The sequence below is a fragment of the Lycorma delicatula genome, chromosome 4, assembly GCF_047948215.1.
Source record: "Lycorma delicatula isolate Av1 chromosome 4, ASM4794821v1, whole genome shotgun sequence".
Lineage (NCBI taxonomy): Eukaryota > Metazoa > Arthropoda > Insecta > Hemiptera > Fulgoridae > Lycorma > Lycorma delicatula.
In genome coordinates, this window is record NC_134458.1 from 141,333,117 (window position 1) to 141,359,491 (window position 26,375).

At 29.9% G+C, this 26,375-nt stretch overlaps 1 protein-coding gene across 2 annotated transcripts; it reads right to left on the reverse strand.

Annotated features, from left to right (window-relative positions):
• Positions 1-190: 190 nt before the first annotated feature.
• On the reverse strand, positions 191-25,569 carry LOC142323922 (UDP-glycosyltransferase UGT5-like). 2 transcript variants are annotated; one of them, XM_075364292.1, is made up of 8 exons: positions 25,447-25,569; positions 18,878-19,051; positions 16,337-16,396; positions 15,564-15,754; positions 9,915-10,377; positions 7,971-8,199; positions 4,260-4,479; positions 191-579 (listed from the first exon to the last, which is right to left on the reverse strand). In XM_075364292.1, the coding sequence occupies exons 1-8, from the start codon at positions 25,447-25,449 to the stop codon at positions 294-296; spliced, it is 1,626 nt and encodes a 541-aa protein (XP_075220407.1). In that variant the 5' UTR covers positions 25,450-25,569; the 3' UTR covers positions 191-293. The 2 variants fall into 2 exon arrangements, with proteins under 2 accessions (XP_075220407.1, XP_075220408.1); XM_075364293.1 differs by lacking the exon at positions 16,337-16,396 and having other exon boundaries at positions 217-579.
• Positions 25,570-26,375: the final 806 nt, after the last annotated feature.

The window sequence follows — 26,375 nt, forward strand, 5'->3', positions numbered from 1 at the left end:
ACAATTTAATTAGATCTTTACATGTTAACCATTTTTTTTAAATTTCTTTAAATAAATAAGTTTGTTTTAAATAATTTATAAAAAACAAAATTTGTATAATCTAATGGAAAATCAATTTTTTTTTGTTTAATCTTTGCATTATCCTCAATTAATAAATTGTATTATAATTGGCAAAAACGGTAGTTTGTAAATGGATGACTAAACAGAAGTTTTACTTCTGACATGTAGTTTAGTAAATGACAAATAGTATAAGTAAATGAAAATAACTGAACTTTAAAATGAAAAAAAATTATTTATTCATCTTTTTTATGTTTGTAATACTTGCTATTAATATTAGTTTTAATTGTTTTCGTATAAATAAAATTAAGTAAATATATAATAACAAATAAAATAGTTAAAATAAATATAAAAATATCAATCATGAAGTATTGGTACCAAGGTAAATCTAATACAGCTGGTCTTAGATGTGAAGCACCTTTATGTCTGAGTACATATTCCACCCACCAGACTGCAGTGTCAACAGGCGACATTGGTTTATCTTTAGTTATCGATGATAATCGCATCATATTTTCTTTATAGCTGAAATTAAAAAAAGGAAATTATTAAAATCATATTATTATAATCACAACTTTAAAAATTTTTTAAAATTATTTCTGTGTGTGTATAATTACTGTGTACATCACAATTTAGAAACTTTATAACAATAACAAATAAATTACAACTTAAACAATATAGGTTAATATTCTTACAATATAACAAACAAGTATTACTTATAAAAGTTTATAAAGTTTGGTTAACACACTGAAGCAATGGAGAGGCACAAGGAATATCAAAAGCTAACGCATGCAACAAAATAACTGGTATTTATTAAATACCAGTTTTTTGCTACATATGATCTCCATTTGCAGTACATTATCTATTTCTGATCTCGTATAAATAATAAATGAAGTTGTTTTTCAAACTGCCTTAAAAGTAGCATACTGGCAACCTCTTATAGAAATGGATTTATTCAGCATAGATTTTTTAGGTGGATTTTGCTGTTGCTGATCCTGTTTGCTACAAAATTGTTTAAAAATAAAAAATTGTGTATGTAAATAAAACATAAATTTTGTGTACGTAAATAAAATAAATGGTGGTTATCACATCATCTAAATAACCCATTGACAGGACAGGTAAGACTCCAAATTTGATTATAGTTTTGCATCCTTTACTATCTCCTACAAACTACAATGTCCTAAACAAGAAACTCACTTATAAAATTAGGAGGACAGAGTTGTTAATATTCCTTATTGACCACAAAATAATATATAAGCTTCAAGGTGACGACTCACAGGGAGTTCTACTAAGAAGCAATCTAATCAACTTTAGGTAGTTGGTTAACAATTATTGTCTTCAACTTTAACTGGAGGAAAAAATGTATGAAATACTATACCTGAATACTGCAAAGATGTTTTATTTTTATACGCTATTTAATTTAATCCAACACAAAAAGTAAATACCATAAAATCCCACCATTATGGACTCCATTATTACAAAAAACCATTCTAAAATTATATTTATTTCTTGGTTCCAGCAAATTTCTCTAAAACTAATGTTAAATTGTTCCCTTCTTCAGGATTTGATATTAAATTACATTTTTTTATCAAAATACTCTGAATAATAATAATAATCCACTCTATAATATGTAACATAAATTTTCTGAAAATGGAATCAAGCAAACCTAAGTTAGTTTTATTTTCAAATAAAGGACATAAAATAGATAAAGTCAAATATTTGCCTGTAAGCCTAGCACTTAAAATAACTTTCTTCTATTCATGTCACTACTTTCTTTCTATAGAGCCTGTTAGAGCATGTCCATATCTCAGATCAAAATGTTTTCAGGATCATTAGTGGACATACAAATTGAATAAGAAACTGAGCTGTTTCACGTATACATTTTGTATAGAATTTTTAATGCGCCACCCAACTACCTCCTTTCATATAATCTGTATATTGGTAACTGAAAGCAAGACTGTACTAGTTAAGCTGTATCTTTTCTGATAAATTTGAAACTTATTAATTGTCTTTGTAAAAATTGCACATGGTCTTATTTTTTCCCCATTTAGCTTTTTGTTAATCACTGAAATTTTATTTCATTATTGAATTTTTCTTGAGGAAAAATTAAGAAAAGTATCTTGTTTATCTACTTTTCAACACTTAATTTTACACCTATATGAAACATACAAAACATTTTTTAAATATTCTCTATTGCTGCATAATAAAAACCTTTCTTACAAGATTTATACATCTCTCCATCAGTTTTTCAGTTTTTGACTACTTTAAAGATAATACCTATTTTCAGTCAAGGATGTTTTTTTTTTATAAGCTGGCTAAGAAAATCTGAACATTAATAAAAAACAACCTTTATTATGTGATGGATAAATCGATATTCATAGATAAAAATGAACTTTTTCAGTGCAAGTAATGTACAGTACCTCCAAAAATTAAATGATTAGCAAGCAGATTGAAGTGAATGTTGTCATATGATGGCTACAGTCCTTTACCTTTCCACAACATTAATGTACCTTATATTTAAAACTATTTTTTTAATGTCAAATTTTCCTGACTTATTTTTTACGACTTTGTTGTTTGAGTCAAATACAATATTGTAGTAAATGTTCTAATTACAAGGGTAAGTCAATTATTATCCGCAGTGTAGTTATAAATTTTATTGCAATACAAATAGGAAACTTACATGTACATCATTTTTCAACATAGTCCCCTTGCATTTCAACGCACTTAGTCCGTTGCACAAGCTTCCTGATACCCTCGTAAAAGAAGGTTTTCGGTTGAGCTGTGAGCCAGGAATGCACCGCTTCTTTCCCTGTTTCGTCCGAGGTAAATCGACGGCCCCTAAATGCCTCTTTGAGTAGACCAAACAAGTGGTAGTCAGAAGGGGCAAGATCAGAACTATACAGAGGATGACCCAGTACTTCAAAGTTGAGTTTCTGGAGCGTTTCAGCAGTGTGGGTAGCAGTATGTGAACGTGGACAGGCATTGTCGTGCAACAACACAACACCTTTCGACACCAGTCCTCGGCGTTTGCTTCGAATTGCAGGTTTCAGCTTGGCAGTAAGCAGCTCACTGTAACGCGCACTGTTTATTGTCGAGCCCCTTTCCTCATAATGTTCCAGTACTGGGCCTTGTGAGTCCCAAAAAACCGTATTCATCAATTTTCCTGCGGACGGTTGGGTCTTGAACTTTTTTTTTTGCAGGGCGAATTTGGATGTTTCCATTCCATACTCTGCCGTTTACTCTCCGGCTCGTAATTATGGATCCATGTTTCGTCACCAGTGATGATTCTACTTAAGAAGATGTCTGGTTCGTTATCATAGCGATCCAAATGTTTTTAGCAGATGTCCATGTACGTTTGTTTATGCAACTGTGTGAGTTATGGGACTCATCTTGCACAGACTTTATGAAACCCAAGTCTGTTGTAGATTATTTCTTAAGCAGAACCGTGACTAACTTGCAGACGAAATGACACCTCATCAACAGTTACTCGTCTGTCTAAGAAAACCATGTCACGTACACGCTCAATGTTTTCCTCATTTGTGGCGGTAAACGGTCGTCCGGCTCCTTCGTCGTGCGTAACACTTGTGCGACCAATTTTGAATTTTTCAATCCATTCGTAGACAGTCCGTTGCGGCAACACACTGTTCCCGTATTGTACCGAAAGTCTTCAATGAATTTCGGCCCCTGATACACCTTCCGACCACAAAAAATGGGTCAGTGAACGTTGCTCTTCTTTGATGTAAACAGAAAGCGGAGCAGCCATGGTTAACGGCAGGGCAGCGATAATGGAACTAACTTAGCAGCATCAAACCTGCACAGACACAACAACAATTAAACCACGCATAAGTCATCTACGCAACACGACAGTACTACCAACATAAACAAAAATATAACTAAATTGCGGATAATAATTGACTTACCCTCGTACAAATTGTTTTTCACATAAGGAATACTGTTAAAATATATCAAAATAGAAACCAGCTTCACTATAACCACTATCTATTTTTTTACCTCTGTAATACGTTTTCCTAGTCCATGGAATATTGTTGTGGTTATCCAAATTAATGGAATTTAATTTGGAAAATTGTTGCTTATGTAGCAGTATTGTTTTAAATTAAAAACTAAAGAAATAAGACATTAAATTTACAAAATAAACTTAAATTGATAAGTTTAAAAAAAGTAATAAAATTAATAATCAAACCAACTTTGGATTTGTAAGAAGTGCTTTCAATCTATCGTACACATTTTCAAATGTTATATCATCAAATTCCAACTTAAGCCCAGCACCAGATTCTACAATTTTTCTGGCATGAAAGTCTTGATCAGCAAACATTGGGATGGCAAGGACTGGTATACCATAAAATGTGGCCTCTTCAAAACTTTGAACACCAACCTGACTTATAAATAATCGCAGTTTTGGATGAGCTGTAACACATTTCACACAATTGAAAAATAGTTACCATAAAAACAGGATGGAAATAAGTTTAATTTTTTTTAAATTTCTATAAATAAAATTATAAAATACTAGCTCTACCCGCCACGCTTCGCTGTGGCACATTGTGGTTGCATGGATGAGAAATGAGAAACAAAACAAAGCATACGTTTCATAGAAGTTTAATTTTGCAATACTTGTGGATATACAATATTTTCTGTTTTTCCACTGTCTGCGTAGATATAAAGGCTATCTGGTTTGCCGACTCGGGAACACGCAACATACAGTTGTCCATGTGAGAAGCAATCCGAATCTAAATCTAAACCACACAATTCTAAAGATTCACCTTGAGCTTTATTGATTGTGATTGCAAATGCCAATCGAATTGGGAATTGCAATCTTTTAAATTAAAATGATGTATCGGTCGGGATTATGGGTATTCGAGGAATGAGGACATCTTCACCTTTGAAAGGCCCCGTTAAAAGCGTTGCTTCCACTACGTTATTCATCAATTTCTTAACTGCAAGACGCGTGCCGTTGCAGAGTTTTGGCTGATTAATATTCCGCGTAAATCCACATCAAATGAAGCAATCGCAGCTCGGGTGGGTGCTGGCATTCCCAACTGACTAAGAACTTTATTTGCAATAGCTAAGCACTTGTCTTCAATATTTATCAATGCTTCGTTGTAAATGCCTTCTGTAAATTCTATGGTCATATTGGTATTTTCTAGGCGTACTCTGTGCAAAATATCCTCAGCCATATACGATCGATATCTTTCCCATAACTCTGTGGTAGATGAAGGGAAGCAAGCGGTCAATATAATTGCGAATAATGCGCGAATTTGGTTTGGATGTGCAGTGTTGCACGCGTCATTAATACATATATCCCACTGTTGGTCGTTTTCTAATAAATTCAGAGCTTGGTGAAAGGCGCAGCTCAATCACGACACGATCACAAAAAAGTACCTCGATTAAAGTCAATATTTAATTCAGATTGTATAATCTGAATCAGATGCAAGTGGATACGTTTTTTTTTTTTTTTTTTTTTGTTAATAAACAATGTAATTGGGAACAGGTATTGTTTCACATGTGACTGCGGTTGTCGTTAGCTAGTATGGCGAGTGTTCCTATCGCTTCCGGCAGATGGCGCGGTCACTGGTACACAGCTGACCGTTAAAAAACTGTTTTCTCGCGATCGCGGGTATGTGACTGATGCGAAAAATAGATAAAAACAATCTTTGATACGGGTTATATATCGTGCAAAAATTTGAGCTCAATCGGTGCAGAACATTTTGAGTTTTTGAAGCGTACACAAACGAACTTAACATTTTTATATTTAAAGATTTGTGGGCTGCGAAAAAAGCCCTTAAGTCGTGCGAAAAAACACATCATTTTAAAGCTTACAAAAGCAGAGTAATGCTTACAAATTACAGAATAATCAAACGGCGCTGATTTCAGATGTTAATAAACTGCTAACGTAAGTAGAAGTTGTGCTGCTTCAGTGTACAACGTGATTCTCGAGTATGAATCTACTGATGAATTACGGTCTCCAAAGAAAACAAAACCCCGCAGGTCAATTGAGAAAAAGGTGAGATTTTGATAAAAACGCGATTCGTAAAAAAATTACACGAATTTGAATTATTTAGAAATAGTTTAGCGGTGTATTATGTCCTTTGGAAGAGAATTCGGTTATTGTCTTCGACAACGCTTCTTATCATTAAACGAAAAGAATTACAGCCGTGTTATACAAAAACAATGATATCAAAATGTGGCTTAGTTCAAAAGGAATAATTTTTGAAGAGGTTTAAGTTAATGTTCAATCATTGCAAAGGGTTTCGCGTATTAAAAGTAATTATAGTCCGTATAAAATTGGTTTGACACACAACGCCATATTGGTAAGTCGTGTTTTTATTCGGCTCCTAACGAATATGTTTGCCGGCCTCCGTGGCGCGAGTGGTAACGTCTTGGACTTTAATCCGGTGGTTCCGAGTTGGAATCCCGGTCAGGCATGGCATTTTCATACGCTATAAATCATTCATATCATCATCTGAAGCAATGCATAACGGTGGTTTCGGAGGTTAGAAAAAAATTAAAAAACGAATACTTAGTTGTGTTGTTTCAGTGTTACTATTTGTGAATTTTGTTCTTTGCTTTTACATAGCTAAGAACGCTAAATGACCAAAAAACGATTGTTTGGTCATATATATGTAAAAAAATAACCTAACAAAGGATTTTTTTGTCATTATGTAGGGATATTATTTTCTGTGTATTTGGTTATTTCGACTTTTTTTGTTTGCATAGTCTTAAGTCTATCTGGGCTATAAGAAAGTTGGGTGTTATCATTCAAAGAAATTTGTTACCTAATCAGTTGTGATTTTGTTTACATTGGCAACGGCCAGACGGGCTCTTTGTGATTGGTCGTTGTGTTTGACAGCGGCCATCTTGCATTGATCTGATTGGTTTTTCCTTTGTTTGCATTTCCATCTGATTTATTAGCCTCATATTTATTAAAAAAACTGTACAAATTAAAAATAGATAGCTAGATTTATTAAAAATAGATGAAAACAATTTTTGATGCGGGTTATATATCGTGCTAAAATTTGAGCTCAATCGGTGCAGAACATTTTGAGTTTTTGAAGCCGTACACAAAGGAACTTAACATTTTATTTTTTTTGATAGATAGATACTGAATACAATAATGCATTACTAAATAATTTTATAAATATAGCAATATATAAATATAACAACAAAATTAATAAGAACTCACCAGCTTGTGAGTGTGGTAGTCAAAATACTTTCTAAATTAGGATCTATCTTGTACAGTTCTTGCAATGCAGTTTATTTTTGTTTCAACTAATTTTTGGCATTTTTTTTAATCTAACTCATTCTCAACTTCATGTCACAATAAATATACAAGTGATGATGTACTATGGTTAGAAAACATTTTTATACACTTCTATTATATATATATATATATATATATATATATATATATATATATATATATATATATATATATATATATATTATATATTATATATTATATATTATAAAATATTATATATATATATATATATATAATATTTTATAATAACTTGGTATGATTTAATTATAAATTTAAGTGATAAGTTAAAATATTCATTATTTTTATATGCAATAATAATCATCAAATAAATCTATTATCCATGAATAACTTGTCCTTACGTAAATAACCTACACAATCATTGTTATTTTTAAAAGGAGTTTTCTTTGTAATAGAGAACCTCTATGCCCTGTTAGTGGATTTCTACATTAGTAATTTTACTAATTATGAATTTTTTAAACTGAAAATCAAAGAATAAAGGCAGTTGATAGTTTCTTTTTCTTGGTAATACTTTCTTTTTAGTTTTACTTTCAAATTCATTGTGCAGAACTTTGTATTGAATTACAGCATAACTTAATAAACATTGCTATTTATCAGTAAATAAAATAATGAAATAATGTACCTAAAATGGATTGTTGTGGAAACCACTTTCTAAGTAGAACATTTTCAGGTTTCCCAGGTAGTTCTATATCTGCTTCCCATTTCCATAATACTCTTGTCTTTGGGAATTTTTTAAATGCTTCAATAAACGCTGCTCTTTTCTCTTCAGGTACTGAAGTACCTTTCATGTTGCTTCCAAGACTAAAATATATTATGCCATCCTCAGCTTCATCCATCCATTTCTGAAGATTCTGTAAGGATAAATAATACTCAGAAAAATACATAATTTGAAATCATTTGCTGATTTTATACCCATGATCAACTGATATTATCACATTCTGATTTATGGTAAGCAAGCTTACTGTGGTAATTGCAATAAGGACGAAAACTATGTTTACTATTATTCATATGCTTACTGGAAATCGTCACATAGGCAACTTATGCATCAGTGACTGAACTTGATATTGTTTCATTTTAATAATCTGTGACAAGTGCACAATTAAATATGGATTGATTATTATTTTTTCATTATTTATATGCTTTAATTTTTTAATATGATAAATTACATTTTTTTTTTTGTTGTAAATATAACATTCCAAAAGAGGTAAATTATATATCAAAACATCAATTTTCATGAGTGTAATAATTAAATTATTTTTCATCTACATCTACAAACATTATTATTTTACATCTACATCAACATCTTACGCTGAAATCTATCTTACTTTTCAGATTTACCTATCTGTAATGGATATCTTTCACTTCTTTCTGTCTTTGATCTAAACTATGTTTAACAAATTGATTCTCTTGGAGAACTGAATTTATCTTATGAATGGAAAAAGTTTGTTTTAGTTATTTAAAATTTATATGAAATAAAAAAGTACAATAAATATATTCTACTCAGAAATAAAGTCACACTCCTCAAAAGGAATGCGGCAATGTTCAGGTTCTTCCACTCTACAACCACCACGTGGCAATAAGTTTCTTGTAGTTGTAATAATTCAGTTCATCTTAACTGCAATTTAAAAAGTTAAAAATCATAATGAATCACGATAAAACTTTATAATTATTAAAAATTAGATAACCCAGTTTAAAAGTATTGGAAATTCTTTTTCTGTAGGCTTTTGGAGGTAATTAGTAGCACCTTCATCTGTGAGGTTACCAGTAGCAGCAATGAAATTTGAAAGTGAGTTGTACAACATATGATGACTAATTTAGATAACTGAATTAGTTATAATGCCAACAGAATACGCTCCACATATGTTTACATTACACAGAGGCAGGCTTTAGATAAAAACAGTGAAGTAAAAATTTAGAATAATTTTATCTTAATGAAAATATTATTTATTATTAATTTTTTATTTATTTTAACTTTAAGTAAAAATTATTAATCTGAGATTTGGTGACCTATAAAAAACTGTGAAGAATACAACATCAAATTTTTAAACACTGAATGCAAAATATAATCAGCCAAATTAATCCATTCAGAATTAGCACTCTATTCATGTTAGAGATCAAACTTTATGATGTAAACTAAATAATTTATGAAATATTTATCTTTTTTATTTATTTCTTACACCATCAGATCACTATTTTGTAAAAGGATTTTGATAAAGCATGATTATGACTTACCCATGTGAACATTTATGAAAATCCAGTATCAGAACCTTTATTTTAGCATGTGCACAGAAATTTAAAGGATTACCAAGAATACTGCATTTCCTACATTTTCATATTAGTTGAATAATTAATTAATTGTATAGGTTTAGCTGCCATTCACTTACATAAAATATAAAATTGTATTCTGCTTTCTAGACAGTATGCACACACACACACACACACACACACATACATATATATATATATATATATATATATATATATATATATATATAAAATATATACAAGTATATATAGATTATATATAAAAAAGAAAGGCATTTACACAATAATAAACATTACTTACCACTGGTAATGGTTTTGGTTTAATGATATGCATTGGTCCAACATAAACTGTATTTGGTTGCATAGGTCTCGGATAACTAGTGGCAAAATCTGCACTAATGATTAATAAACTTTTATTATATTCTAGTGCTTCAGCTGTATATTTAACATTACCAAAATATTTTCTTAGGTAATTTTCTTGTATCGGTTTTAAATAATATTCTGTAATGTAATGAGAATATATTGTTAAATATAAGTTAAATAAACGTTCCCAAAATGTCATTTTGTCAGAGCTTGGTAAAAAAGAAAATGGTACATATGATGGGAACATTGGATTTCCTTGAGGTAAATCACTCAGCATAAAAGGATGTAGTGATAATAACCCCACAACTGGTGGATCACCGGTTATTTCTTTAAATCCTAGCAAACTTGAATAATACAATGACTCGTATAATATTAAGTCAATTTTTGTACCATTCAATTCCCTGAAAAAAAAGAAAACAGTGAAATTAGAATTGTAACAAAAGATATTTAAATAAAAGTTATTTTTCCAACATATATGAACAAATTTCTGTTTGATGTAAACTGCACACTGGACAAGTACTCTTAATGAAATAAGTTTTTTATGATTTCTATTTTGACATTTTACTATTTTAAATAGTAGGATTTAGGCGAGAACTGCAATCTATTTTTTATAGAAATATAAAGCATGGAAATTCACTTAAAAGGCAGATTTTGACATTCAGTAAATTAGGTTGTACATAAAAATCTACTTTCTTGACAAAATATTTAAGTATTCCATTATCTTCAAAAACTTAGTTTCTCAGTTAATCAATTCCTTGCCCTTTTATTTAAGCCCTTGATCTTTTCTTTTTTTTTTTTTGATAGTTAACTTTAAAAAAAATTCAGTCAATTCTCACTGGTTTCATATGTGAATCTAAGAATCAGTTGTTGAAATATTATCTGATTCATCAGTAGAAATTGATACACTGAGGATTTCGTAATCAGGGTAGGAAGTGTCAATCAATATCCCAGCTAGCAGAGTTTTATAAACATTTCTAATCTTTTATTTTTTCAACTTTTCATAGGACTAATTTTTTATTATTTTTATCTAAATGAAATATTGGTTAGCACTTTTTATGACGACAAATGCAAACAACTTTTAGTCTTTAAAAAGTCCTCTTTTATCAAATATTCTAAAATGGCAGTTCCCAAACGTTTACAAACTGTGATCACAGTTAAACAAATTGAACTTACATGATTAAAGATTTTAAAATGTTTTTAGTAATGATAAAACAATTATTAAAGTGAATATTAGTATTATATAATAAATCCCATTAAAAGAAATGTACTGATATTATTTTTTTATAAAAGACATACATTTACATTAAAGTACAAACCTTTTCAAGATGCATTCACATATCTATATCCACAGAACTCTAAACGTGATTTTAGCATTATTGAACTCAAACAATCTCAAAATTATTAAAATTACAAATAAATTAAAAGGGCCACTTTTAATTAATTAAAAAGATTTTAATACTAGACAGCAGATACCAGTTTACTTTGATAGTCAGGGTTCAATTAACCATCCTTCTCAGGAATGGTCGACCTGAATCTTTACAAGACTAGATCTCATTTACATGTCATATATCATCCTCAGAATAGTTGTTAAGGGTGTAAGTCAGGACGACTTAAATGGCCATATCAACATCACTCAGTCCTCTGAGTACTGCGCAGCTGAAAGCAATGGAAAACTACAGCTGCTTTTTTTTCCAAGAAAATGAAGCTCTCTGCATTTTCATATAGCAATGATGGAGGTGCCTTCCTTGGTAAAATATTCCGGAGGTAAACTAGTCCCCCCGTTCGGATCTCCGAGTGGGGACTACTAAGGAAGGGGTCACCAAAAAATTAAAAAATAACATTCTACGAGTCGGAGCGTGGAATGTTAGAAGTTTAAAAAAGGTTGGTAGGTTAGAAAATTTAAAGATGGAAATGGATAGGATAAATGTAGATGTAGTAGGAATTAGTGAGGTTCGGTGGAAAGAGGAAGGCGACTTTTGGTCAGGTGATTTTAGAATAATTAACTCAGCTTCAAATAATGGGCAGGCAGGAGTAGGATTCGTAATGAACAAGAAGATAGGGAAGAGTTTAGAGTATTTCAGAATGCATAGCGATAGAATCATTGTAATAAGGATAAAATCAAAACCTAAACCGACAACGATTGTTAACGTCTATATGCCTACAAGCGCCCATGATGATGATGAGGTAGAGTGTGTATACGAAGAGATTGATGAAGCAATTAAACACGTAAAAGGAGATGAAAATTTAATAATAGTTGGAGATTGGAATGCAAGCGTTGGAAAAGGCAAGGAAGGAAATATAGTTTCCTTTCCGGGCTGGGCAAAAGAAATGAAAGAGGGAACAGACTTATAGAGTTTTGCACGAAGTATAATTTAGTAATTGCCAACACCCAATTTAAAAATCATAATAGAAGAATATACACTTGGAAAAAGCCAGGCTATACTGCAAGGTATCAGATAGATTATATCATGGTTAAGCAAAGATTTAGAAATCAACTCGTTGATTGCAAAACTTACCCTGGAGCAGACATTGATAGCGACCATAATTTGGTGATAATGAAATGTAGATTGGGGTTTAAAAACCTGAAGAAAAGGTGTCAAATGAATCGGTGGAATTTAGAGAAGCTTGAGGAAGAGGAGATAAAGAAGATTTTTGAGGTGGACATCGCAAGAGGTCTGAATAAAAAAGATAAGGTAGAAAATGTAGAAGAAGAATGAGAGAATGTTAAAAAGGAAATTCTTAAATCAGCACAAGCACTTAGGCGGAACAAAGAGAACTGGTAGAAAACCTTGGGTTTCAGACGATATATTGCAGCTGATGGATGAACGTAGAAAATATAAGAATGCTAGTGATGAAGAAAGTTAAAGGAACTTTAGACAATTAAGAAATGCTATAAACAGGAAGTGCAAACTAGCAAAAGAAGAGTGGATTAAAGAAAAGTGTTCAGAAATGGAAAGAGAAATGAACATTGGTAAAATAGACGGAGCATACAGGAATGTTAAGGAAAATTTTGGGATACATAAATTAAAATCTAATAATGTGTTAAACAAAGATGGTATACCGATTTATAATATGAAAGGTAAAGTCGGGTCGAAAGGTAAAGGTGGGTGGAATATATTGAAGAGTTATACGGAGGAAATGAATTAGAAAATGGTGTTATAGAGGAAGAAGAGGAAGTTGAAGAGGATGAAATGGGAGAAACAATACTGAGATCTGAATTTAAGAGAGCATTAAAAGATTTGAATGGCAGAAAGGCTCCTGGAATAGACGGAATACCTGTAGAATTACTGCACAGTGCAGGTGAGGAAGCGATTGATAGATTATACAAACTGGTGTGTAATATTTATGAAAAAGGGGAAGTTCCGTCAGACTTCAAAAACAGTGTTATAGTCATGATACCAAAGAAAGCAGGGGCAGATAAATGTGAATACAGAACAATTAGTTTAACTAGTCATGCATCAAAAATCTTAACTAGAATTCTATACAGAAGAATTGAGAAGAGAGTGGGAGAAGTGTTAGAAGAAGACCAATTTGGTTTCAGGAAAAGTATAGGGACAAGGGAAGCAATTTTAGGCCTCAGATTAATAGTGGAAGAAAGATTAAAGAAAAACAAACCAACATACTTGGCATTTATAGATCTAGAAAAGGCATTCGATAACGTAGACTGGAATAAAATGTTCAGCATTTAAAAAAAATTAGGGTCAAATATAGAGATAGAAGAACAATTGCTAACATTTACAGGAACCAAACAGCAACAATAATAATTGAAGAACATAAGAAAGAAGCCGTAATAAGAAAGGGAGTCCGACAAGGATGTTCCCTACCCCCGTTGCTTTTTAATCTTTACATGGAACTAGCAGTTAATGATGTTAAAGAACAATTTAGATTCGGAGTAACAGTACAAGGTGAAAAGATAAAGATGCTACGATTTGCTGATGATATAGTAATTCTAGCTGAGAGTAAAAAAGGATTTAGAAGAAACAATGAACGGCATAGATGAAGTCGTAAGCAAGAACTATCACATGAAAATAAACAAGAACAAAACAAAAGTAATGAAATGTAGTAGAAATAACAAAGATGGACCACTGAATGTGAAAATAGGAGGAGAAAAAATTATGGAGGTAGAAGAATTTTGTTATTTGGGAAGTAGAATTACTAAAGATGGACGAAGCAGGAGCGATATAAAATGCCGAATAGCACAAGCGAAACGAGCCTTCAGTCAGAAATATAATTTGTTTACATCAAAAATTAATTTAAATATCAGGAAAAGATTTTTGAAATTATATGTTTGGAGTGTCGCTTTATATGGAAGTGAAACTTGGACAATTGTATCTGAGAAGAAGCTTTTGAAATGTGGTGCTACAGGAGTATGTTAAAAATCAGATGGGTGGACAAATGAAGAGGTGTTGCTGCAAATAGATGAAGAAAGAAGCATTTGGAAAAATATAGCTAAAAGAAGAGATAGACTTACGGGCCACATACTAAGGCATCCTGGAATAGTCGCTTTAGTATTGGAGGGACAGACAGAAGGAAAAAATTGTGCAGGCAGGCAATGTTTGGAATATGTAAAACAAATTTTTAGGGATGTAGGATGTAGGGGTATACAGAAATGAAATGACTAGCACTAGATAGGGAATCTTGGAGAGCTGCATCAAACCAGTCAAATGACTGAAGACAAAAAAAAAATTCATCCTTATCTCATTTGGCCGTGGAGAGGGCTTGCTTATTGTTCACTAATTGAACAAATTGCAACATGCACATTAGGAAAATAAATGTAGAAGATTTATTTTCATTCAGTGTTTCTTGTTTTTACCAATAATTAAATATCATGTCTGTTATTATCATAATATGTAAGATATTTTATACTTCCATCAACTTTTTAAAAACACAAAATTGTATTGAGAGAACGGTACCACTATGAAAAAAGTTGCCCTTAATAGATTTTCCCAGGAAAATTAAAATTAAAATATACATAAAAAATTAAATCTAAAAAAAATTGTAATTTTAATTATTGAAATCAAATTTAATACATACATTTTTTGTTTTAAATTAGTTAGTACATTTGTTATCAATTGCTTTTTTAATTGGAAGTACTGATTTTTCTTTTAATATTATTTTAGTTTTTTAGTTTTTTCTACAAATTTAAATTGAACATCATCAAATTCTTTGATTCTACTCTTTTGTTTTGCACAGAAAGTTACCCTTGTGGACTAAGTTTTTTACAAATAAAACAGTAGAAAATTTTCTATTCAAAAGGTTTTATGGTTCTATAGACAATCTGTTGTTACTCTGTTTCATCATTACAGTACTTAAAAAAATTTGTAAAAGATGTAATGATATAGTTAAGACAAACATTTTTTTATTAATGTATAATAATGGTATTGATATCACTATTATTTTAGCTATTTTCTTTGATAAACTACAGGCTGAAAACAATTGTGAGAACCATTTTTTATAAGAAATGAACTGTGAAAGTACAAACACTCAACAAGGTGGTTTAATGTAGAATTATTATTATTATTTTTAATACATGGATTATTAATACATTTATTAAGTGATGTTATAGTTAAATATGGCTCATACAAACCTCATTAATTCTTGGACATTTGGAGAACCAAAAACAAGTGAAGTAAAAAAATCTGTATAGTGATACATATCACCAATTATTTTTGAAGGACTAATTCGAACTTGAAGAGAAATGTGATTCATTGCTTGAACTCGCTGCCATTCTTTATAACCGTAACTTATATCAATATCACGATGGTTTTTCATCGGTTCCTAAAAAAAATTTTTTTTTTCTTTTAGTTTATGGTAGGTGGTCATACACACAGATACAAAATAGAGCGTACACTGATTGAAAGTATTTTCCTTTTTAACAGAATATCTTAAGGTCATTTCTTATTATTACCTTACTACATTACCTTATAATATAACCTTTCTACATATTGGCTAAATAACATTTTAACTAAAAGTAAATGGGAATTTATATCAGAGAAAAAAATATCAAATTCATGAAGTCTACTGATGATCTTTGTTGATCGTCAAAGTATGCTATTGATATTTCAGTTTCAGATTTTTTTTATCACACTGACAACAAGCTGTTCTAAATATCACTACTTGCATGCTAACACCTGCTCTACATTAATCTACTCAAAGCTTCCACTGGTTTGTATTAGTTAATAAATGAAAAAAAAAGTTAAATCTGAGTACCCTCAACTTATGTTACCATCTTGGACAACCTAAATTTCATTTTAAATATCTAATCAGTAAATGATTTAATGAAAATAATTTTAAATCACTAGCAGTTGATTTAAATGTAAAAAAATGTTACCTGGTAACCTACATTATATTGAAGCTTACTTCTTTGATTTGTAGCTTCAGTTTGTTCTGATTGAAGTTTTCAGTGAGTTGAGATTGTCCCTGATTATAACACACAAAAATTAATGTAAATTTCTGTTGTTTGATAGTATCATTTTCCTTAAATTTCATTATTAAATCAACAAAGTCAAATTTTTATACGTACTTACTGAAAAGGGTACAAAAAACTAGAAATTTGTTTCCCATATAACCTAATTGTTTTGATACACGTGAAATATGTCTGTAAATTTTTCAACCTAAAAATGAAAAAATGTGAAGTACTGATAAAAAGTAAACAAGCAAAGCCACATTTAATCTAGCTTTCTTGCAACTCTAATAGTACTGAACAGAGGTTCAGCTCATACTGAAACTATTTAAAAATGTAATTACTCTATTATATCCTTAATATCAATATAATTTTTACTCTTATTATTAGAAATCAAACCTAATAACATTTGATCTAGATATCAGCATGCTAATCACTAGACCAACTGGTCAATTCAGACCTTTGTCCAGATTGTGGAGTTGATGACACTGCGGCCCATGTCTTTTATGTTTGTCCCTGGTACGAGGTTAAACGTACCAGAGTCACTAGGGAACTCGAGAGAGTAAATTCCTTTTTGGATGTGCGGCTCAATTGGAAGACATGTAGAGAATGGACAATAGTGGCTGGCTTCCTGAAGTATCTCGCATTGAACAGATCAGCTGAGGGGGTATGAGTAGAGAAGTACCCCGGGTGGCTAGGGTACCGCCTGGACAGTTAGATTGGCCAGAGGTAGGCGCATTGACATCGCGCCTCGGTAAGTTAGAAGTATATTGGAAATTATGTAAAGAATAAGCTGTCGGCAGGATGGTGACGGCACTGCCGAGGGCATGATTAGCCATGCAGCCATGGGGTGTAGCGCCATCTCAACGATGGTTGTTTTAGGTGATGAAGTAAATGTCATGCGGGACTCTGTAGTGGAGCTGAGTGGGAGTCAGTGGTCTGTCCACCTCTCCCTGGTAGACTAGACCGGAGTTCGTAGTTGTAATCTAATTGAAGGCTTAGATCAGAAAGAGATGAGAACATTAAGGGAAACAGGAATAAATTCTGTTGTTGCGATCAACATTGCTGGTGGTATGCATTACATTTACCAAACAAACTCGTACAATATGAGACATTTACAACCACAAGTAGCTTATTTAAATGTAGAACTAGGGGCGCAGTTCGTGCTTCCACGAACTCAGTAAGTTAGTTCAGAGGGCAACAATGTAGGACAGTCAAGATGTCCTACAAGAGTCAAGATGTCCGGACAGCTTCATCTTTATCCACAAGCTGCATCTCTTCCGGACAAAAGCTGAGTTAAAAATCACTGACGTAAATGTCTACTGAGGCATTTACATTGGTGGCATCCCAAACAAGGCTTGGCTTATTACTGTGAGGTGTAATCAGTTAGAGGATCTGAAGACGACTCCCATTAAAGCCCATCAGGGCAAGGAACAGGGGGTTGGTGTGACGACCGGAATCATCACAAGGTTGGTGTCTTCCCCTATGGGGGTTGAGATGCCCAGCTAGCTTTACATCAGTAGATATTCAAGAATTAATATTAAAAAACAACAAAGCAACTAATAGAAACAAAATAAAAAATTATAACAATTATTAAACAAAAAAATAAACAATCTCGAAGAATTTTTACAAAAAAAATAACTATAATTTTTATAAAAAAAATATAACTTAGTAATTGTCAACCAAACACTTTAAAATATTTTTTCAAATAATCCCAATCTGAAGTGGAAAATAAAAATAAAAATCTCAACTACTCAGTTTAAACCCAAATTGCCTTACTAATTAGGCATCCTATATTATATTTTCAGTAATTTCCACAGAGGCTGAAATTACTCTTTTTCTAGTGTTTTTTGAATATTTTTCACTTGATTATTAATAACCATTTTTTTTCATAATATTTTGATATTCCTGAATCTCTACTAATGATGATTTCTTCAAAACTGCCATCTAACTGTCAATTCTAAATTAATTTGTTTTAGATTATTTATTTATTTATTTTGTTTTTTAAATGTTTTTTGACTTTTAAATTTTCTAACTTAATACAACTAATCCAAAAATTGAATATTTGAAAAACATAAGTTTTCTTTTTAAATCATGGGAGTAAAAAACTTAATACCTTCAACTTTCCATACTTTTATTCAGGTAATTCTCTTTACAGCACCACTTTTTATGGAATATCCAACAGAATGTGAAATTATATTTTAAACCTATACCAAAAGAAAACTTTTGTGATCATGCTAAATTATGTCACTTGACATATCAATAAAGAAAAATTATACTAATAAAATATTTTTTATATTCAGTTGTATTATATTTATTTAATTCCATGATGTGTAACTCATTATGAATTTTCAGACAGTAAACATAATTTATAAGGAAATAATAAATATAATATAAGAATTAGAAAAAAGAAAAAAATAGTTATCAAGATAAACTATTTAAATTGCACATGAGCATTTGAAGTTAGTATTTCAGTAAAAACAATTTAAATAAATTACCTGACTAGGATTTGCTGTTATCACAGTAAGATTGTGTCCTTTCTTAGCTAAAGCATGACTTAATGCAAGCATTGGTTTTTGGTGACTGTATGATGGTGTTGGGAAAATACCCAATATATTGGCAGCACTGCAGCATTTTATGTATAATAGTACCCCAATAATTGTTAGTGAATTCTGAAAATATAAGTAAACAATACTCAAAAAATTAAATCACTTTCTTGTTACAGTTTTTCTTATAATAAAATATTTAATTGACAAATAAATTAGTAAATAAAGGAAAATTAATCTAATAATATTTCTTTAATATCGCAGGTTAATAAAGTAATAATATGTTTCTGAGAAGGAAAAGGGCCTAGATGAAAATTCTTTATTCTTTAAGCTAATAACAGTATAAATTTCTTTCTGCCAAAAATTTCATTTGGCTGTAGCACTACTGAAATTCAAACCTACTATTTGTTTATATTATATTAATATTGTATTTTTATCAAACAAATATTAATTGTCACCTCATCAAATCTCAATAACATGTATCAAGTGCACATGAGAATCAGTGATGCAATAACAAGAATATCTGTATAAAATAATAAATTTACTAAATCTGTCTATAATTTCCTTTCAATTAAAATGTTGAAAATGTGGCGTAACAGTGGCTGAAAATGGTGTTTCATTAGAAAATAATGCCCAACTGCTGGTTAGAATATGGCTACCACATCATTATGAATAATCATAATTAAATTTTTGCCCCCTATTATTTTTAATTTGCAATAAAAAATATTTTTAACCAATACTTCCTGTACAAAAAGATTTTGAGTAAATAAAATTCTTTAATGCTGATTCTTGCAGGTTTAAAAGGAATTGAAAATGTATTATTTTTGTATATTTTTTGAAGAATTATAGGCCTTTTTTATCAGTTAATTTGATTTTTAATATCATAAATGTTTTGTAATTTCTTAAAACATCGTATTGTAGCTTTTAGAAATGAAAATATGCTGTATAATATGCAAAAAGAATCTCTTTTTTTATTTAATTGTCTGAAATGCTACTGTAGAATCATGAAAGGGTAATTACTTTTCAAAGTTAACCGTTCAAAATCATTTTGCAGATTTGAAATGAAAAAGTTCCATCGGATAAAGTAAAGCATCTAAGCATAAAAATTGATACAAATTACTTTTCATTCTACAAATCTATTTCATATTTTAACTGCTACTTAATAGTTTAGCCCTTAATGACCCAATGATTAACCTATTAACAGCTGACACACTGATGAATTTCATTGTTGTTAACCAGTTCAAAGAAATGTTTACAATTTATTAGCTATAATAACATTTAGTAAAAGTAAAGTTGGCATTTTAATATACCAACATATACTAAAATAAGCATTTATAGTTATAAAAATAAAAGTTAAATAATGGAAACAGATATTGGTAATGAAGTAGCAGTTCAAAATCTGCTTTGACCTTGATGACACTTTTAATACCAGTGCATTTTAATGACACTTTTTAATAGCATTTTTGAATAAATGTCCAAGACAACCTTATAAATGAATGTCTTTCATATTTTTACTTCTTATGTTTTATCATTAAAAGCAACTTTCTTTAAAAAATAAATACAAAAATTAATAAGTAAATTGATTTTTAAAAGTAAAATAAATCTTATGTTATTTAAAATATTAGAAGATCAATTGTGTGTAATAATTTTACGATTATTAATATTTAAATATAATTTAGAATAAAATTCCTTAGTTACAGCTTAATAAGAGTTAGAGAAATCAGCAAAATTTAGCTTTACTTGGGTAATGCATAATAATAAATATGAAAAGAGATTCAAGCTTTTTTACAATAGCTGGTTCATTACAAAACTCTTTTCATTTTCAAAATATCTGATTCTTATTTTTAAGTGTTATTCAGTTGTTATTTGTTAAAGCAATATTATCTTTAACTTTTTTGTATATCACAAAATAACTTTGTAGAAGAGTTTTGTTGTCATTTGAAATATTCCTCAACTGTATTTACAAAATTGTACATGAAAGATCTATAAATGTACAAAAGTACAACCATGAAAATGAATTTAATTTTCTTTCAGCGCTTCTTTATCTTTAGCTATATGTCTATTGCGTTCAGCATGTTGAATTCTGTCATCACGTAGTACAATCTTTCCATTTAATTTGTTTCACTGTAGGTTCTAAATTTCTCTTGATCACATAATATTTTATATATGTTGATATCATCTAATTTCAAATTGGCCCTAACAACTCAAAAATTACTTATAATGAGATAAGTGGAGTATTATTCTGGTACTGGTATGAGTTAATATGAATTGAGTACAGTAAATCACATTTTTCAACATTGCCACCATGATCAGTGACAAATCCTGTGGGTTTGAACATAACAATATTTTTCCTCCCTTCAAGTTGCCTCTCTAAAGCAATGAATTCACTGCAAATAAAAATCCCTAAGAAAATACATTTAAGAACATATTTTATGTAATTAACATATTCATCAATTTAGAATACAATGAATGTAGGTAACTATATCTAGTGTTTGTGCCTCGTATAGACCTAAAGATAATACGGTTTTACAAACTGAATAACAACTAAAAACTGTCAAAGATACCGACCTGAAATTTTGCATTGTAACTTAATAGAATGGACTAGCTTATATTAAAATTTGAATGCATTTGGTCCAGTGAAATTTTTACAACAAGCGATCAAAATCAAGGTACACAACAGAATGATAAAAACACGTAACTTTTTCGTTCTCACTATCATGGCATATCTTAAGAATTTATTAAAAAATAAAAGTCCAATATCATTTAATCGAAGATTAAAATAATATAGTCTCAAAATCTGTTTCATTGTTTTATTTCCGTAAAACACTAATCTCCTATGTACATAATTTACGCGTCGATATTTTTTTCCCCTTTATTAGCTCAAATTTAGCCTTCAATTTTATTCTTAAGGCTGGATGTGTTATCTACACTTATTTAAAACATCTCATTCTACTTTTGGTACACAATTCTGGTTGGTTTTCTTCATAAAATTAATACAATTTTTCCTGGTGTTTAATACTAGGAAACTAACCGCTTAATTATCTTACCTTTACTAAAAATAGCTATCCCATTATTGTCTCTAAGTTTAAGTGTGGTTAGGCCAGTAAAAACATTTTTTATGCTTAGGAAATTAAAAACATTTTTTTGTATTTTTGAATACAAAATAATTGTTAACAACAAATACAATTTTTAAGAGATAACTCTCTAGAATACAAAAATAGTTTTACTTTCGCGGCAAATAAACTTAGTTTGAATAGCTAAAGGGGAAAGTATGATGATCATGTCAACAATGGGATATCGGGTTTTTTTTGCAAATCTTTACGTTTTTGGAATTCAACTTGTTCATCTAGACAAAAAAAACATATACATTTATCTATTTGCGTACGTATGTACGTATCTGTGTCGCACTACTTTTGGTATTATACAGTATATCAGGATTGCCCAAACCGATTTTATTTTAATTTGGCTCAAATTTTTCGATAGCCTATATGGGGCACTGATCAGATTAATTTTTTATTTCAAAGTTCGTTAAGGGGTCGATGGTTATCGTGAAAAAAACAATTTATATTTTCTTATTTAAAAATTCATACTTAAATCCAAATTTTATTTCAAAATATCAACCCCTCTTCTTTTAATTGAAATATATGTTTTTGTTCTTTTTCTCTACCTCCCTTTGGTTTAAATACTTTTCAAAAGTTTATATTTCCTATGCAGAGTGATACAGAATGAAAGGGAAATAATTTGAGAACTGATTCAAAACGCTTTGTTATCAAGTTACGGCTTGAGAAAAATTTCATCCGGATTACAGTTCCCTCGGTGAAATGAAGTAATACTGAAATTTTTAACGCCCTGTGAGAGGTAACTTGATGGTACTTTATGAACTTGAAAATCGAATAAAACAGCTGCAAGAACCGTATCTTCCGTAGTTTTCATGATATCCAACATAAAACAAGTAAATTCGGTGACGGAAAACGCGTTTTTTTAGGTTTGAAATACAGTAACTTTGTTAAATGAGTAATAAATGCGTAGATTTAATTATAAAAACTTGTAGAAAATTTATAAAATAAAGTCTATTAAAAACAAAACTTAACAGAAAAATATTATGAATTTGTAAAAATTAAAAAAAAAAAAACAGCTCTTTTTAGTAAAATAAATTTTACCTTAATTAATAAAATACTTTTAATGTACTTTTAAAAAAATACTCACTGTGATTTATACTGTATTAATTTACAATAAATGTTCGAAAATTCCATGACTGACATTGGTGCACTTTCCATATGGTTTCCTTACATTTATTGTCGCCAACCTGTTAATATTTTCGCGTTCTTTGATGAGAGAAACAGTATTGAGAATGCAAATGATCAGTTAATTATGTGTGTCTACTTTCTGCTTGTATACTTTGCGTTTCATACGTCCTCATATACAGTAATCTAAAAGAGTGAGGTCCGGTGATGTAGGTGGCCAATTTACCAGTAAATTTTTCATCTAAGAATTGTCTTACTTCATTTGTGAAATGTGTTTGTGCTCCATCAAGTTGATAATTCAATCCGTTTCGCCAATGAGAAATTTTCAAGTACTAAGAAATTCATTGTTTAAAAAAATTCCTGATAATTTCTCCCCGTGACACGTTCTAATATGAAAGGGCCTAATAATTGATTGTCGATCATTCCACATCAAATTTTCAACGAAAATCGTCGCTGGAAATTCAACTACATCATCGGTGGTCACCTTCTTCAGACCACAGATGTGAATTCCTGTGTTATTTACGCCATTACGAGTAAAAGTACAGCTTCGTCCGAAAATAGTATGAACGAAGTTAAGTGGTAATTATTGTTAACCAATTGACAAAACTGCAGTTGTCTGGCATGTCACCAAGCTGGAGGTGAAGTTTCTGAACATGAAAAGGTGTTAGATTTAAAGAAAACTTTACTTAACAAATTTGTTAAGCTTAACTTACATACGATTATTTTTTGTAAAGCTTTTCGTAAAACTTATTCTCCTCTAAAATATATTTTTTTTGGCTCTAATTCCCTTCATTTTTATTACTAAAAATGTATGTTTTGTAATTTTACTTCCTTGTACGAAGTAAAGGAAGTATTGTGATCGTGGAAAATTTCGGTTTTCAGATTTCAACGGAAATATCCATTTTGACCACCCCTGAATCCATTTTGACAAGTTTCAGCGTGACGTCTGTACGTACATACGTATGTATGTATCTCGCATAACTCAAAAACGATTAGCCGTAGGATGTTGACATTTTGGATTTAGGACTGTTATAACATCTAATTGTGCACCTCCCCTTTTGATTGCAATCGACCGAACCAAAAGTGTTCAAAAAACCCAAAATCTAAAACAATCTGGATTTTGTACTTTTTCTTAACTTCATTAATAAGCCCCCATTAAGAGCTTTTCAACGATATACCATAAGTGGTACTTATTTTCATTGGTTCAAGAATTATAGCCAAATAAAACTTTAATTAATGAAATATTTGGATCTTACAAGATAAGTCACATCAGACTAATCAGACTAACTAATCAGACATCAGAAAGTCTAATCAGACTTTATCTACTTTTTTTTTAATTTAAATATATTGATTTATTAATAATTATTAACCTCTGATTGTAAAAACGATAAATAATACTTACGATAAATAATACGTAAATAATACGTACGATAAATAATAATTCAATAATAACAAAATAAAATAAGAATATGAAAAACATTAGAATTTATTAATGAAATAAAATTTAATGTACTTTTCATTTTAAATAAATGTGTTTATGTAATTTAATAGGTGTACAAGAAAATCATGTGGTGTTCACATCAGATTTTTTGTTGTTGTGATTCCATTTAAAGTATAAGTCTACTTGTATTGAAAAATAAATATAACAAACATGTACACTCTGTGTAGAATTAAATAATATTAATGAAACAATTAAAATATTTTTTTTTATATTAAAACTATAAATAGAATATAATAATGGTTCTTTAAAATGCATTACAATTTACATGAAAATATATATCTACAGAGAAAAAAATAAAAACTAAATATTTAAAATCTTTTTGTGAAATAAAGTAATTTTTGTTGAAGTTTATCAGTCATATGGAGTCACATTAGAATAAACAAATTTGTTTAATAAATTTTAGGTTTTTTTTGTTAAATTTATTAAATAATAAATTTGTTAATTTTTTTTTATCAACACAAGTGATGGATGTAGACATATATTAGTTTTATACTGTACTTAAAATCATACAATTGTTTTAACATTTTTAATGAACATACTCTTATGTAAAGTTAACCAAGTCTGAATAATTATTGTTAAAACAAAATGAAAAATATTTCTAGCACAAATTGTAGAAAAGGATTTATAATTTTAATATGAAGAATATTTTGGTTATATTTTAATGTGCATTTTGGACATTTTATTAAAAATGACATTAAATATAAACAACAAAATAAATCATTGTTTATTTCTAATTAATAATATATTAACAAAATGACTAAATTGATTGTACATACCATATTTAGAAGAAAACCCTTTTTAGGTACACTGAATAAAAATAAATATATTACGTAGTCAAAATAATTTATGTCTAACTGTTGTGTTTATAGTAGTATAACGACTAAACGACTGTGTAGTCAACACACCACTGAAACATTTATCAAGTTAATAAGTCAACCAATAGAAACCCATTTAGCTACGTAGCAAATTAAGATAAACTAACCAAATAGGTTTATAAAACTTAATAGTTGTTTTATAATGTTATATAATTTTTAAGAAAAGAAAAGGAATGCCGTCAAAACAGACGTATATTAAAAATAATTTAATATTCTAAATAATCTCTTATATAAAAGAGAATGTCCTGACTGATTCACCATAATCAACGTACAACCAAAACTATTAAAGATAGACTTGAAACTTTCAGGGTACCGTCGTATTTTTAAGTAGATGTACTAAAAAAGGATTTTGAGAAATTTTGATTTTAAGGGGTTCAAATCGATAAATTTCGTGTTAACAGCGCTATCTGTTAGACGTAAAAGCAACATACGCTAAACTAAATATTTTAAGATTCGATTGCAATGTTTCCGATATGTGTGTCTGCTATAGACTGAAAAACTACTGGACCGATTTACGGGCGGGGAAGAAGGGAGAAAGAGAAAAATCGGAAAAGGGAAATAGGAAAAAGTCGAAAAAGGTAAAAGCGAAGAAGAAGGTAAAAAGGGAAGAAGGGGAAAATGGAAAAAATAAAAAAGGGAAAAACGGGGAAAAGAAAATGGAAAGTGAAAAGAGAAAAAAGAAAAGAGGAAGGGAATGGGAGAAGAGGAAGGGGATTAAATAAATTTAATTAAAATTAAATAAAATAATATTAAATTTTAAATAAATAAATAATTAAATTAAAATGGAATTAAAAAATTAGAATATGTAAAGCAAATAATTGAAGATGTCA

Coding starts and splice junctions, on each gene's coding strand:
- LOC142323922 (XM_075364292.1), bottom strand. Junction 4,480..7,970: donor TCCACAACAATCCATTTTAG/GTACATTATTTC, acceptor AATGTGTTACAG/CTCATCCAAAACTGCGATTA. Junction 580..4,259: donor GCACTTCTTACAAATCCAAA/GTTGGTTTGATT, acceptor TTTTAATTTCAG/CTATAAAGAAAATATGATGC.